The sequence below is a fragment of the Carex rostrata genome, chromosome 22 (genome assembly GCF_964058835.1).
Source record: "Carex rostrata chromosome 22, lpCarRost1.2, whole genome shotgun sequence".
Classification (NCBI taxonomy): Eukaryota; Viridiplantae; Streptophyta; class Magnoliopsida; order Poales; family Cyperaceae; genus Carex; species Carex rostrata.
This window is the reverse complement of record NC_135939.1, coordinates 6154711-6170267: the sequence shown is the minus strand read 5'-3', so window position 1 is coordinate 6170267 and position 15557 is coordinate 6154711. Positions and strand designations below refer to the sequence as shown.

Sequence of the window (15557 nt, the reverse complement as noted above, 5' to 3'; positions counted from 1 at the left end):
CGGAGGAGACAGCGATAACGACAGTGACGATGAAGAAGACGAAGACTGGAGCGAAGATAGGTCCGAGGAAAGCGAAAAGGAATGTTACAACACCGGAGGGGACACCTCGGACACAGGCAGCACGGCACCTAAGGGAGGACCAACCCTAACCCGACGTACTAACCGAGGACCTTCCGTTACTTTTCGCAATAACCACCGTCGACTCACTTCGCCCCAAGCTCAATCAACAGCTGTTGACATGGCGACCATCCGGGATTTAGTAAAGAAGGGAGTCGCTCGGGAGTTGGCTGGGATGGAAGTCGGAAGGAGCACGGAGTGCAATAAACCTTTCGGCGTTAACAAGGGACCACTTTCTAAGCATATTTACCAGGCATCTATGGCGGACTTCAAGTATCCTGCTACATTGCCAAATTTCCGAGGAAGTGGAGATACGCAGGACCCTCATAATTTCGTGCATAGCTTTCAGGAACGGCTTCGCCTCGTTGGAGCCACTAACCCGATCATGTGCAGAGTCTTCACCACGTGCTTATCGGGTGAAGCATGGGATTGGTACATGGGATTACCCCGTGGATCCATCAGAAAGTTCAAACATCTCGCCAAGCGCTTTCTAGAGCGATACACCATCATCAAACCCCCTCAGGTAACATGTGAGATGCTCTTGGATATTGTACAAGAACCCGGGGAGAGAATCAGGACATTTGTCAATCGCTTCATACAGAAATCGCGAAGGATCCAAAACCTGAATGAAGAGTTTGTCGTGGCCGCGATTAAGAAAGGGCTTCGTAAGGGTGGCCCCGGCACCCTAAGGTACGACGCGTGCCGCAAGAATGTCAAGACCCTCAGGGAATTCGCAGCTTTCGCGGAAGAGTACATCCGGGCTGAAGAAGATGAAGACGGTTCCGAGCGGCCGAGGTCTCGATCCCCCCGAAAGATAGTCGCACTTGATAGGCCGAAGAAAGAAAGACCAAGCAGCCAGAACCCCCCCCCCCGGAGATTGCCGCGAGAACGAGATGAAGGACGGAGGGATTTGGGCGATGAAAGGTACCGTCCGCATTTCACCCGCTATGCCCCCTTCGTTAGGAAGAGAAACAAAATGTTCCACATTGTGAGGGAAAGTTTTGAGCTGCCGCCCCCGTTGCCCCCATTTCCACGGGCGACTGCCTCCAGCTCAAGGATGTGCTGGAAAAACTGGCACGCGAAGGGAAATTAACCGAGTTTATCAATCCTGACTTCTATAAGAAATACATGTGGCAGTATAACGGCCGGGCACGGGATTTTAAGAAGAATATACCCTACCAACGAGAGACTGCAGATAGAAGGCCAGAAGGAGTTAATAGGGACAACGGCAATGAGAGACCTCGTCAGCCCGCGAGACCACCGAGTCCGGTAATAAACATGATTAGTGGGGGAAGCATACACATCGTGCGTAAGCGTTTACCTCGAGACAAGGTCAAGCAGTTCCCGACCATATTAGTCTCGGATGTACCTCCCGACAGAAAGAGACCTCGGGCTAATGAAGAAATTTCCTTTTTCAGAAAAGGACCAAGGGAATATAATGGGGCTGCATGACGACCCGATCGTCCTCAGTTTGAAAATCGGCTCACACCGGGTTCGACGAATCATGGTCGATACCGGTAGTTCCGCAGATATCTTGTATTTTCCCGCCTTCAAAGAAATGGACTTAAGACCCGAGATGCTCCAAAATGTCACAACACCGTTGATCGGTTTTACGGGAGATACTTTGCGACCAAAAGGCATGATACGGCTTAAAGTCGCCTTTGGTACCCGGCCAAGGATTGTTGAAACAATGGTAGATTTTCTAGTCGTCGACACCCCCTCGGCTTACAATGCGATACTCGGTCGCGGAACATTAAACCGGATAGGTGCGATTGTATCTTCTCCCCACCTAAAGATCAAGTTCTACACAGATCAGGGCGTCGGGGAAGAATGCGGGCAACAGCGTATAGCTCGAGAATGTTACTTTACCTCTATTTCCCAACACAAGGGAGCAATACACCAAGTAGACAAGAGGTCCGCGGTAAACCCATCGTCAAGTGAACCCAATTTAAAGCCCAGTGCAGATTTTATGCCACCGGGCACTGAGTTCCCGCTAGACCCTGTGGACGTCACCAAGTCTAAAACCCAACTAGAGCCCATTGACGAGATAGAACAGATCGAAGTAGGATAATGAAACTTGGTAAACATAGGAAAAGCAGTTCAGGGGGAGGCTAGAGACGAGTTGATCGCTTTCCTCCAAGAAAACCAAGCCGTGTTTGCCTGGACCGCTGCCGACATGCCCGGGATCCCGCGGCATATCGCCGAGCACAGACTGCATGTAAAATCGGAAGCCAAGCCGGTAAGACAAAAAAAGCGCAACATGGGGGAAGAACGGCGATTGGTGGTCACAAAAGAAGTGGCGAAACTACTCGACGCGGGAGAGATTCGGAATGTCGATTGCCCGGAATGGACAGCTAACCCCGTTTTAGTCAAAAAAATATAACGGGGACTGGAGGATGTGCATTGATTACACAGACTTGAACAGGGCGTGCCCCATAGACCGTTTCCCACTACCCAAGATTGACCAATTGGTAGATTCTACCTCGGGCCACGCCTTCTTGAGCTTCATGGACGCCTTTTCGGGGTATAACCAGATACGAATGAGCGAAGAAGACGAGGAGAAAACTGCGTTCACGACGCACTCTGGACTATACTGTTACAAGATGATACCTTTCGGCCTGCGCAACGCCGGGGCTACATTTCAGCATATGGTCAATAAAGTGTTCGATAAGCAGATTGGGCGTAATATGGAAGCCTACGTAGATGATTTGCTCGTAAAAGGTATGTCCAACACAGGGCATATCGAGGACCTCAGGGAGGCATTCGCGACATTAAACAGGGCCGACATAAAGCTCAACCCCAAGAAGAGTTTCTTCGGACTCACAGGGAGCAAGTTCTTAGGATTCATGGTCTCGATGCGAGGTATAAAAATCCACCCCTCTAAGTCTCAAGCAATATTGGACATGAAGCCTCCCAGGAATTTGAAAGAGCTCCAAACATTGACGGGTAGGTTAGCCGCACTTAACAGGTTCATAGCACGGTCGGGCGACGTGTGCTTCCCATTCTTCAAAGCGATGCGACGGTCTGCAAGGTTCGAATGGACAGAAGAATGCGCCGCAGCCTTCCAACAAGTCAAGGAATACCTCGCCAACCCTCCATGTCTTAGCCGACCTTCACCAGGGGAATCCCTGGTATTATACCTCGCAACAACTGGACACGCGGTAAGTGCCGCGTTAGTAAGGGAAGAAGGTAGAGAACAGAAGCCCATTTACTTCGTATCCCACGTCCTGCGGGATGCGGAGACGCGATACACCCACATTGAGAAAGCCGCGTACGCCCTTGTCAAGGCAGGTCGGAAACTAAGACCATACTTTCAATCCCACCCAATCAAAGTGTATACGGGAGTCCCGTTAAAAAAGGCATTCGCAAATTTCGAATCATCTGGACGCTTGTTGGCTTGGGCACTAGAACTATCCGAGTTCGACATCTCTTTCCACCCTCAGAGCTCACTCAAGTCCCAAATTTTCACCGATTTCATAGCTGAATACTCCGGCGCGCCCGCGGAATCGGAAGGGCAATGGAAACTGTACGTGGATGGAGCCTCTTCGCTACAAGGGGCAGGGGCTGGAGTATCCCTGATTGGACCGCGAGGAGAATTGTTGAATTACGCACTGCATTTTCAGTTCCCAGTCACCAACAACACAGCTGAATACGAAGCATTGATCGCAGGATTGAGACTCGCTAAAGACGTAGGCGCTCGAGAAATCTGCCTGCACAGCGACTCAGAGCTAGCAGTGCGCCAACTCAATGAAGAATGCCGAACGATCGATGACAAGCTGCGTAAATACCATGAGCATTTCCAAACTCTAAAGAAGCACTTTGACGAGGTTCAACTACGACATGTCTCGCGAACGCAAAACAACCAAGCCGACGCGTTATCCAAACTCGGGGCCGCAGAAAATCTCGACAGAGACAGACCAATCATAGTAATGGAGGTTCCCGCTTCAAGTATAGGGAAAGAAAGCCGCGAGATGTTAATGGCGGAAAGTACGGAAACTTGGATGACGCCCATGTTCTCGTTCCTAACCTCGGGCGCATTACCGGAGGATCCGCTGTCAGCTCGGTGCCTTAAGAAGATAGCACCCCTATACACCATCTTTAACAGTTGTCTCTATAAACGAGGATACGTCCGACCATGGCTGAAGTGCGTACCCGAAGCTGAAGCGAAGCGGATCCTGCTGGACATTCATGAAGGAGTATGTGAGAGCCATCAAGGCGCCAAGACTCTGGCCAAGCGCGCCATCCGAGCTGGATTTTACTGGCCAACCATGCAGCAAGACGCCGTGGACTTAGTCCGAAAATGCGGTAAATGCCAATTCCATTGCAGGCTTAGCAACATTCCCCCGTACGACCAGGTTTCTATCTCGGGGGCCTGGCCCTTCGACCTTTGGGGGATCGACATCGTGGGACCTTTCCCGAAGGCTTCGCAAAATAAAAGATGGATCATAGTAGCGGTTGAATACTTCACCAAATGGGTAGAAGCGGAGGCCCTATCCGAAATCACGGCAGCAGCAGCAAAAAACTTTATCTGGCGGAATATCATCTGTCGTTTTGGCGTGCCCTATGCCATCATCTCGGACAACGGGACGCAATTCAATGCAGCCATCACGATGAAATTTCTCGCCAACCTTGGCGTCCACAACAACTTCGCAAGTGTTAGCCACCCCGCCAGCAACGGGCTAGCGGAGGTAACCAATCGCACAATATTAGACGGCCTAAAAAAGAAGGTGGCGGCCAACCGGAAGAATTGGCCCGACATGCTCGATCAGGTGCTGTGGGCATACCGCACCACACCTAGAGAAGCCACACAACAGAGTCCTTACTACCTTGTGTACGGGATGGAGTCTGTCACCCCGATAGAACTCCTTCAGCCATCCCTTTGAGTGATGTCCTATACATCGCATGACAATGAAGACGCCCATTCCACCGATTTGGAGTTTGTGACAGAGGTGCGAGAGCAAGCCAGAGTTCGCACGGAAGAATACCAGAGACGCATCAAGCGCGCATTTGACAGGAAAGTGGTACCTCGGGACTTTTCACCAGGAGACCTAGTGTTGAAGAAGATTGAAGCCTCAGGAAAGCACGTCAGCAAGCTCGGCCCCAATTGGGAAGGCCCTTACCGAGTCGTATGCTCACGAGGAAAAGGGGCTTATGAGTTAGAAGACATGGAAGGACGAAATCTCGTCCGACCATGGAACGCAATCCATCTTCGCAAGTTTTACGTCTAGAATAGCACCATATCGAAATACATCGCAGTCCATGATTATTTCGTTGTATCTTCTTAGTTTTCCGCATTGTTTACCTCTTTATTTTCGAAAGGATGTATGCCCAACCTTGGGCCCCCATAGGTGATAGGTGTTGTGTGCTGTACTTTTCGATAATGTTTGTTTAAGTGTAACATCGATGAAGTTGACAGGCTATGCAATAATGTTCCGCATGTGACTAAAGAACGGGGTCCGTAAACAACGAAAGCCCAAGAGGCGACGGATCGGACCTCACGTACTAAAATAATAAACGAGGTTCATAAAAAACGAAAGTTTTATGAGCGACGAATTGAACCTCGCAGCATGCATTACGACGAGGTCCGTAAATAACGAAAGCCCAAGGGGCGACGGATCGGACCTCACGTACTAAAATAATAAACGAGGTTCATAAAAAACGAAAGCTCTATAAGCGACGAATTGAACCTCGCAACATGCATTACGACGAGGTATGTAAATAACGAAAGCCCAAGGGGCGACAGATCGGACCTCACGTACTAAAATAATAAATGAGGTTCATAAAAAACGAAAGCTCTATAAGCGAAGAATTGAATCTCGCAACATGCATTACAACGAGGTCCGTAAACAACGAAAGCCCAAGGGGCGACGGATCAGACCTCACGTACTAAAATAATAAACGAGGTTCATAAAAAACGAAAGCTCTATGAGTGACGAATTGAACCTCGCAGCATGCATTACGACGAGTTCCGTAAATAACGAAAGCCCAAGGGGCGACGGATCGGACCTCACGTACTAAAATAATAAACGAGGTTCATAAAAAATGAAAGCTCTATAAGCGACGAATTGAACCTCGCATCATACATTACGACGAGGTCCATAAACAATGAAAGTCCGAAGGGCGACGGATCGGACCTCACGTATTAAAAAGGTCGCCGCGAATTGAACCTCGCAACAAACTGCATGGCGAGATCCGTTAATAATGAAAGCTCAAAATAGCCGCAGAACGAACCTCGAGGCCCGCACACAGCGTAAGCTCTTCCGACGATAGAACAAACTTCGCGGATCAACACGATCAGTACTGTTCCTCTACACTACAAAGCACAAGGTGATACATCATCGGTATCAAGGTAAAAACAGATGGAAAAGAGAAGTATTTCCCCTTTACAAAAAAAACATACAATACAGCACTATTTCAAGCACAAAAGCAAAAGAATACGAACAAGGGTTGTCAGCAGAAAGGTAATAATTTACATAAATATCTGTTGCATTCCCACAACCCGGGGAACAATTTCGCAAACAACTGTTATACCCTCCTAGCAGGAGGGCCATGTTTAATTATTACAACCCTTTCTGTTATTACCCCCACACCCCGGGGGTTTCAAACGACTTTCAAAAAAAAAAAAAAAAAAAAAAACTTTTGTTTCCTTTCCTTCTCCTCGATGTATGACCTGTAGGAGGGCTACATTTTGTTTTGAGGTAATTCCTCTAAGGAATGTATGACGAGATTCATCTCATATTCACCGTGTTATTTTGCCCTGATAATTTAATTACCTACATTCTTCCATTTTTTCATATTATGAAAAACTGTGATGCTCCGATTTCCAAGAGCATTTAATATTTTCTGACTGACATTCCTGCTATTCTCGAAAGTATGAAACGCTGTCACATCGATTTAATGACGCCGCCTTGGGACCTCGAAGGTTCTCGTCAAATCCAGTCAAATCTGACGACGCCTCGCCTTACCGAGGCACGAAGGTCTTTGTGGGTCCTACCATATTTATTACCAACATGATAACATTTCCATCTATAAATACCCCCACAATGCGCACGGCAGCCGCATGTCTCAACTCCTCCTTCTTTTTCCTATCTCGGAGAAATACTCACTATGCCCCTTACACGAGCAGCCCTTAAACGCAAATTACTGGGGATAAAGCCCGAGGGTTCCACCTCGCGGCTTCCCCATACCACCTCTTCCAGTTTATCCCACTCAGGACTTAGGGCCCGAATAACCCCGGCAATTAAAAAGGGGTTATTACAATATTGGGACCCTGATACTTTAGAGTGGGTTATCGATAATGAGAAACTCACCCTAGGTGACCTCCTCGAGATGGGGATAAAATTAGAACAACCCCCCGAGGAGGACGCCATTAACTGGGTCGAGCTAGAGCACAGTAGTTCGGACGAAGATGACCTCCTGCACACCGGGCCGCGAGATGTGTATGGTGTTCCCCTTCTAACCTGGGAGGTATGCAAGAAGTTGGATGTCGGGACCCGCTTGCCATCCTGTTGGTATTGTGGGAAAAAGGCCCATACCTCGTGTTTGAGGTGGATTGCCAGGGAGGACCCCCGCAAGCCGGGACATTTCCTGTGGCAATGTCCACCTCCCCCACGAGTCTGGTTCTTGGAGGGATAGCACACTTACATGCTTCCTTCCCCTGTTAGGCCCATCTCGTTGGGTGTGACGTTTGTTGTTGTCCAAAAGCGACATCACACGCGACTCCTTGCCGAGCATGGAAACCGAAATGCATGCGGGGCATCACTATTTTTACTTTTGTTGTAGACTAATATGACCCTATCCAATGTTTCAACTTGTGAATGAAATATTTTGTTTTTTTCACATGAATTATTTGTACCTCGGGGGCTCTACCACGGGGTGAGTAACGAACCATAACAATTCCTTTCCCCCCGACTTATCCCACATTATTTTCATTTACCGTTCAAGTTACAAAAAAAAAAAAAAAAAAAAAAAACACGCGAATAAACATACCGCGTATTGAACGGCGGAATCCGAGTATACTAATAAATTTACCGCGTATCGAACGGCGGAATCCGTGTAAATTAATAAATTTACTGCGTCTGTCTGTACTATTATATATAATCTGAAAACATCGGACATATGCCGCTAAACTCAGAAAACACGCTATGAGCACCCACCTCGGACAAAATTCGGACAACAGCGTTTCTTCCCGAGATAAGGTAGATTTTTGTCCGACGTGCAAACAGTATGGGAAACGACAAGAAATGTTCACATGCTTGGAATGCAAAGAAGCATGGCATCCCCCGTGTATAACGGAATACCTACCAAAAGATGAAGATGACCCGAGGTGGCGAACCTTCTTTTGCCAGCCATGTGCGAAATATTTGTCCAAACGACGATACACTCCGAAAAAGAAATACAAACAATGGCAGTCTGATTCTGAATAATCTTTTCCGACTTAGGGATCTATTGTAACTTTTTATGCGCAAAAGTAATCAATAAATGTACGGTGAGAAAAGTAACAAGAATAAATTATTTTTCATCCCGAGATACTTCTTTTTATGCCTTAGTGTTCATGAATGACTTCAAGTCAAAAGCATCTGTATGCGATATCTTTTGACTTCGGGGGCTAATGATAAGGCCATGTTCCGCGGCCCATGTAGCTTCAATCTGGGCCATGAACAAGGCCGGGATTAGGACCTCGTTCTGCGAGGCCAACCCGGGATGCAATGCAAAGTCCACGATTGAGGCCCATAATAAGCCGGCCCAATAAACGGCTTAGACAGCCTACGCCTCGGGGGATAAAAGCCCCAAAGTCTCCCTTGAGTCAATAACCACTTATAACTGGTAGCCGCGTCGGTTACTGACCTCGTCTTCCTAACAGCCACGATCACACGATCATAAGTGGCCACGCTCACATAACCCTATAACTGATTCACGTTCTGTCTTACCCTGGCAGGGGGAAGGCGGTACGTAGAAAATATTATATAAAGTCATCCCTTTCACAGGAAAAGGGCGAAGCCAGAGATACACCATTACTCTCTGACACCCATAGTCTTTTACACACTTGTCTTCTTATATTCATACTCCGAGATATCAGATAGGACAGAGTACGATATCTCCGGGGTCCATTCCCTTATCTCCGAGGTAATCTATTGACCTCCGAGTTCAGGATCCGAGATCGTCCCTCGATCTCTTTGAGTTGACCATTTCTTGGCCTGTGATCTATAGCGGGACGAGCCCAGTTCCACCCTATTCCAGCATACCGCCTGCTACCTCATATAGCCCGTATCAAGCACTAACTCAAGAATTGCTTTGCTATTCTTAAATTGTGTGATCCAAACGTAAAACAGAAAATAAGAATAGCTCAGAAAATGTGCTATTCTGTTATTCCAACAAAAAGGTAGGTTAGCAAATTTCTCATATGGCTGGGTTAGCGATATTAATAAAATAATAACTTACTCATATTATTTTATTCATTATCAACTATTCTCATATGTCAAATTAGATTAGTATTAAATATTATATTAGTATTAAATAAATATAATATTAATTTAAATATTAAATGTTAAATGTAATATAATATTAGTTTAAATATTAAATGTAATATAATATTAATTTAAATATTAGATTAATAATTAAATAACTATAATATCAAATTAGATTAATATTAAATAAAATATTAATTTAAATATTATATTAGTATTAAATAAATATAATATAATATTTTTTGAATATTAAATAAATATAATATAATATTTTTTGAATATTAAATGTAATGTAATATTACTTTAAATATTAGATTGGTATTAAACTAAATATTAAATTAAATATTAAATTAAAAATAAAATAATATTAGTTTAAATATTAAAAATTAAAAATAAAATAATATTAGTTTAAATATTATATTAGTATTAAATTTAATATTAATTTAAAAATAAAATAATATTAGTTTAAATATTAGATTGAAGTATTATTGAAAAATATGATGCTTTATATATATTTAACAAGTCATTATAAATATAAAAGTTAGTTGAAAAAATAAAAACAAATAAATCATTATTATATGTCTTCCCTCCATTTGCTATTCCTAACATACAATCCAAACAACATTTCTACTAATTCGGAATAGACAAAGTTAGTGCTATTCTTGAATCTCTTGGGTTAGCACTATTCTCAATCACTAACCCAAAAATCGCTATTTTTGAGCTATTCCCAAGAAAGAAGTTTTGTATACATAGCATCAGGTGATTTGACATCCCTTTCTTCTTACATTTTACTATTTTGGCTTTTATTGTTTGTTTGTTTATGGCTTAATGATTGTTAATGTATTACAATGTCAGTTCATTCGTAGGAACATTCTAACATATTTTTGATACTGGTATTTAATGTAGTATGAGCAATAAATATAATATTGGATTTACATACAACTGAAAATAAAAAAAATTGTGTTTACATATAGTGCTGGTAAGACTGATATATCACAGGCTGACTGGTCTCCTTCAATCCGAATGAAGAACAAAATTAAAAAAAAATGTTATTTTCATGAATTATAGATGAATCACAAAAATACTTGTGTGTACCATTTTGAAATGAAATAAAATGAAAATACCGACTGGTGTGCTCTATGGGTTTCTCTCTCAAGTCTCAACAAATATATATTTTATATTTTATGTAATTGCTGCAAAGTTCAAGCTGAATTGAGAAATAAGATGTCTGGTGTAATGAGGTTAAATCGACTTTGATTTTAATAAATTCAATCTAACTAGCCGGTACTGTTTCTGGCATGTACATGTTTAATTATAAATTTTCAGTGTTTTGATTCATTTCTGCTGAAATTTTAATTTGTTCAAAGACTTTTCTGCTACATTCTAGTATTTAATAATGGTTCGGATGAATTATGGTAAATGTCAATGCCTATTATGAGTTCAGACATGGTTATTCTGGTTTGTTGATGGTTTTGAAAATATGTCAGAATTCAGACTTCATTGTAAATGAACTAAGATAGAATAGTTGGTGCCTTGATGTCAGAATAAAGTCATATATCAGGCAAAGTTTCAAGTAAAATAATCATTTTTGCTTTCGCATAATAAGTTATAAATGTTTTAAAAAAAATCAGCAATTGAACCGATTAACCCACCGATCCGACCAGTGAACCATTGACCCGAAGCTTTACCGGGTTGACGTCCGGTCCGGTTCTAATAACATTGATAATTTGTATGCATTTGTATACCTAAAATAGAGAATAAAGTCATGTTTACTTAAATAAAATCATTAAATGATAAATAACATTCCTTATATGATACAAAAAAAAATAGAGATAAATGAAGATATGAATTTGATTGTCTTGAGTTTTCATTGTAATTCTTAATGAATTTGAGAAAATTTACTCATCTCATTTATTTATTTATTTTTCTGATTACTAGTCTCGACATTACTTTTGTGCTGCTAAGAAAATTTCATATTCCTTCTGACAGAAAAATCCTGACAGTAGCAAATAAAAGACAATTAAAGGGAAGAGTTTATTCTATTCTGCATTTCTGTTAAATCAAGAATTTGCCATAATTTTGTTAAGTTTCTAATAAAACTGGAATTTAATTAATAATTTGTGAAACTCAAGTAACTGATTGTGTCTAAAAGTAAGCCTCAATTTTGTGTTGTGAAACTTGAAAAGAAGAATATGAGGGAACCTGATTATATAACTTAGGCCACTAAACTTAAATCTAGACAAGCATTCAATACCTGCTTCTAGAGTTACAACAACAATGATCATACTTACAAGTTACAACTAAGTACTGCAAACTATGGCTATCTATACACAGCTGTACATTTATATATATACACACCAGATAATTTCTACAATATTTACAACTAGTAACATCACCCATCGGCTTTCTTCCCCATCAAAAATAGGGAACCGAGTGACAGGTTGCGTAACTGATTATAAACCAGGTCTGCCAAAGTTTAAAGACATGGCCCGAAACAATTCACCAAAAAGGAAATTTATGGGAGATCGCTTAGTACACTTACTTGTTTGCTCAATTTGACCTTCGACATGTAAGACAGACTGATCAAGTTTTTCTCTAATAGTCTTTTGTTTGACTATTTGATCAAGTTTTTCTCTAATAGTTTCAATTGTCTTTTGCATGACTATGTCTCCATTGTTGTCACGCACATAAAAAGTACTAATGGCTTTTCCTTCACCTGATGAGATCTCTGCTCTGGTCACAGTCAAGCTGTGCTCACGAAAGATGCGGGTCATTTCACTTAATAGCCCCACTATGTCAGGTGTCGACAGTTCCAGCTTCAGACCCTGCAAACAATTTAGCTTAGCTCTTCATAAAATGAGAAAGAAATAACACATAAATATCCTGATCATACTCAATATTGCTAATTATTAGATTTGTAAACCCCTGAGATCTTTTTCCCTTTCTTTTCATTGTTTGCTCTGCCCTTTCATCAATAGATCAAAGATTTTAGCAAAAATCTCTCCAGTTAAAAATATATATATATTATTCGACTTTCAGCAAACAATTGTTATCAAATTTATGACATTTCATTCTGCATGCAAGTAGAATAAAATATTGTTGTGAATAAAACAGAGGTGCTTTTGCATAGCATCTGGTTATCAATGAACCTAAAAGCCCCCAAAAGAAAACAAAAGGAAAAGGAAAGTGTGCAAGCATTTCAGGTTCAACAAGTCTTCTATACATTCCAAAATTTTATCAACCACATTCCCTTTTTTCCAAGGAGGGCGGACAGGAGGCAGCACTGCAAAATCTAAGATGCTTAAAATGGACAGGTCTATCATTTAAAAAATGATGAATATGCTCAGTGATTAACAATAAAACAAGGAAAACCTAAAACAGAAAAAATAGAAAAAGAAATAACAAGACAATGGAAACATATAGCAGCTAATTGGAAAAATTTATAAATGGCGGCTAACAAGGAAACCTAATTTAGGGGTCTGCTTTACCTCATATACTCTACGCTCAATAGCTGCTTTGAGCCAGTGTATTACTCGCTCTCTATCTTCGTCCTTGACTCTTGAACCATCAACATGTCTAATATAAAATTCCTGTATTAGCAATTAACCATAACCACATTAAAACCCATTGCTTTATCTTTTCTCTCTGTCAACACCAAATCAGCCAAATCAATCAAGAAATCAGATTGATACCTGATATGCCTCAGAACCTTCAACAGCAACATTGCCATGGAAAATGACATACATCATATCTGTCAAGGTGCACACAGCATCAAACAGAAGCTTCGGCCGGTCTTTACACCTTATAGTAACAACCGAGTAATCCTTGTCATTCCAATTCGTAATAGTCACACTAGGCCTCTTAGTTTTGCCTCCTGCAACATCCTGACTGTCAATTTCAAAATCTCCATCGTCAGACATCAGCTTATGGAGCCTTCTCTCCATATTTTTGGCGCACCCCACAGACACATCAGTCTTGGCTCCTCTAGAGAGGTTGCTCCCTTTGAGCACATAGTTCAGGCGTTCTTTTATCATGGAAAGTCTATCAGAATCCTTGACAGGGGAGTTGGTGGATTGATCAGTGAGATGAAGGATAGCAGCAGCACGGGTATTGTGGGTCCATATCTCGACCTTGACTAGGTTGCAATTCAGATCATACAACACTGCACTCACTTCAGAAAGTAATCCTGGCCTGTCATTGCCGGTTAGCTCTATTACTGTGTAGTCTGTTGAAGTAGCCACGTCTACTGATCTCCGCTTTGATGGCACATATGATGAATCCGCGCCTAGTGACTGTTTAAAATTTCAGGTAGGGCTAGATCAGTAGTGTCGTAAAATAATATTTTTTTTTTGTTTTTATTCAATATTTTGCAAAGTAACAACCAAGTGTTGCAACCTTACGAATGTGGCCTTCAACCTTCTCAATAGTTGTTTGGTCCTTTAGCTTGTTTCCATCTTTGTCCGTCACACTGAAAACTGGTATTAAAGAGCAGAGAAAATCTTTCATTAATTATGGTCTTGTTGAATAATGTTTTTTTAAGTTTGGTCTTGTAAATAATGTTAAAGAACAACAGAACTTTGTACAGTACCATCCATGAACCAGCCTCCCTCTTGTGTAATATAACCTTTAGTAACAACAAGATTCAGATCAGTTAGCACTTGAACAACCTCCAGCAGTATCCCGTTCTTATTTGCTTTACTGCCAACCTACCGAGAGGAAAAGACAGTATAATCAATAAATGAACCACTTTTCTTGAATAAGAATATGAAAATGCTTTTAATTTTCGTTGACGTAAAAAAAAAGTTCCCCTAGCCAATGGCATATAGTAATAGTTCTTCTTTTCTGGTTCTTGCACTAAGTAGCTGATGTAACTATTTTAATTATTTTGAGAATTTCAAATATTTTTCAAAGAATTATGCTCATGAACCAGCAACTTACAAAGCATGGAAAATTTTCTGCAAAGCTGGTACATGCTCAGAAGTATGATACTCACCTACACCTCTACCCAGCAATTATGTTGATTATGAAGAGTACAATATTAAGAAGCATGTAAAAACTATACCTCAATAACTGTTGCATTCGGGCATGATTCATTATCTACTACAACCCTGATTATAAAAGAAATAGGAACAGTAAACATTAGAAAAGAAGCTTATTAATTAGTTCGTTACATATCTTATTTTTTATTGAGTGAGTGTATGAGATAGTACCGAGGTGGATTCATCTTCTCGACAAATGTTTCGTAATCATCATCACTATCACTATCATAAGTACATAATACACCTGTACCAAATTAAAAAGGGGTTTTCAATAATTCTGATTTGCAACTACAAAGCACCAGAATCGACTATGAGAAAATAACATACAAATTCATCGACAGAAAACTATTGAAAATATAAAGCAATTATGAGCAAGTCAAGTCAAAATTGATGAATCTAATTAGGTTATTTGTTGTTTTGTCTTTTCACAATTCCAAATGAAAAGCAAGTTAGAAACCTTACTCTTAAGTTGGGGGCAATTAGTCATGGAATCACGGGAACAATACTTGTACTACACAGAAAAAATTTACATTTCCTTTTTGTATTTTCGAGCTCTCTAAGAGATAAGAACATACCCATGGTGGCTTTAGCTGTATTGCCTATCAATCTGCAACTAATTAGATAAGATTGAGGCTCATAACACCACAATGGAAAAAAGATGCGAAGGAGGGAACCCTCTCTGCTCTCTGGTCTCCACTGCTTTTCTTTATTCACACGCGTGCGACTAATTTAGTTCAAACCGCCTTCTCCTATTTCTCTGCAAGTTACTTTCCTTTTATTTGTTAAAAGCGTAAAAAGCGAGTTCGGATCTCCTAAAGTAACTCAATTTTTATTTTAGATCTGGTCGGCCAGATTCGAATCGGACCGTAAGATTAAAAGAGCCCCGTGCGCTCCGCCTCTAATCGGACGGTATAGATCTAAAATTAAAAAATTG

The 15557-nt window shown here is 41.5% G+C and overlaps 1 protein-coding gene across 2 annotated transcripts; it reads right to left on the bottom strand.

Moving 5' to 3' along the window:
* Positions 1–11777: 11777 nt before the first annotated feature.
* Positions 11778–15373, bottom strand: LOC144574105 (ACT domain-containing protein ACR4-like). 2 transcript variants are annotated; one of them, XM_078323967.1, is made up of 8 exons: positions 15199–15373; positions 14795–14867; positions 14647–14692; positions 14173–14290; positions 13980–14059; positions 13277–13876; positions 13073–13174; positions 11778–12409 (listed from the first exon to the last, which is right to left on the bottom strand). In XM_078323967.1, the coding sequence occupies exons 1-8, from the start codon at positions 15200–15202 to the stop codon at positions 12038–12040; spliced, it is 1395 nt and encodes a 464-aa protein (XP_078180093.1). In that variant the 5' UTR covers positions 15203–15373; the 3' UTR covers positions 11778–12037. The 2 variants fall into 2 exon arrangements, with proteins under 2 accessions (XP_078180093.1, XP_078180092.1); XM_078323966.1 differs by lacking the exon at positions 15199–15373 and adding an exon at positions 15086–15125.
* Positions 15374–15557: the final 184 nt, after the last annotated feature.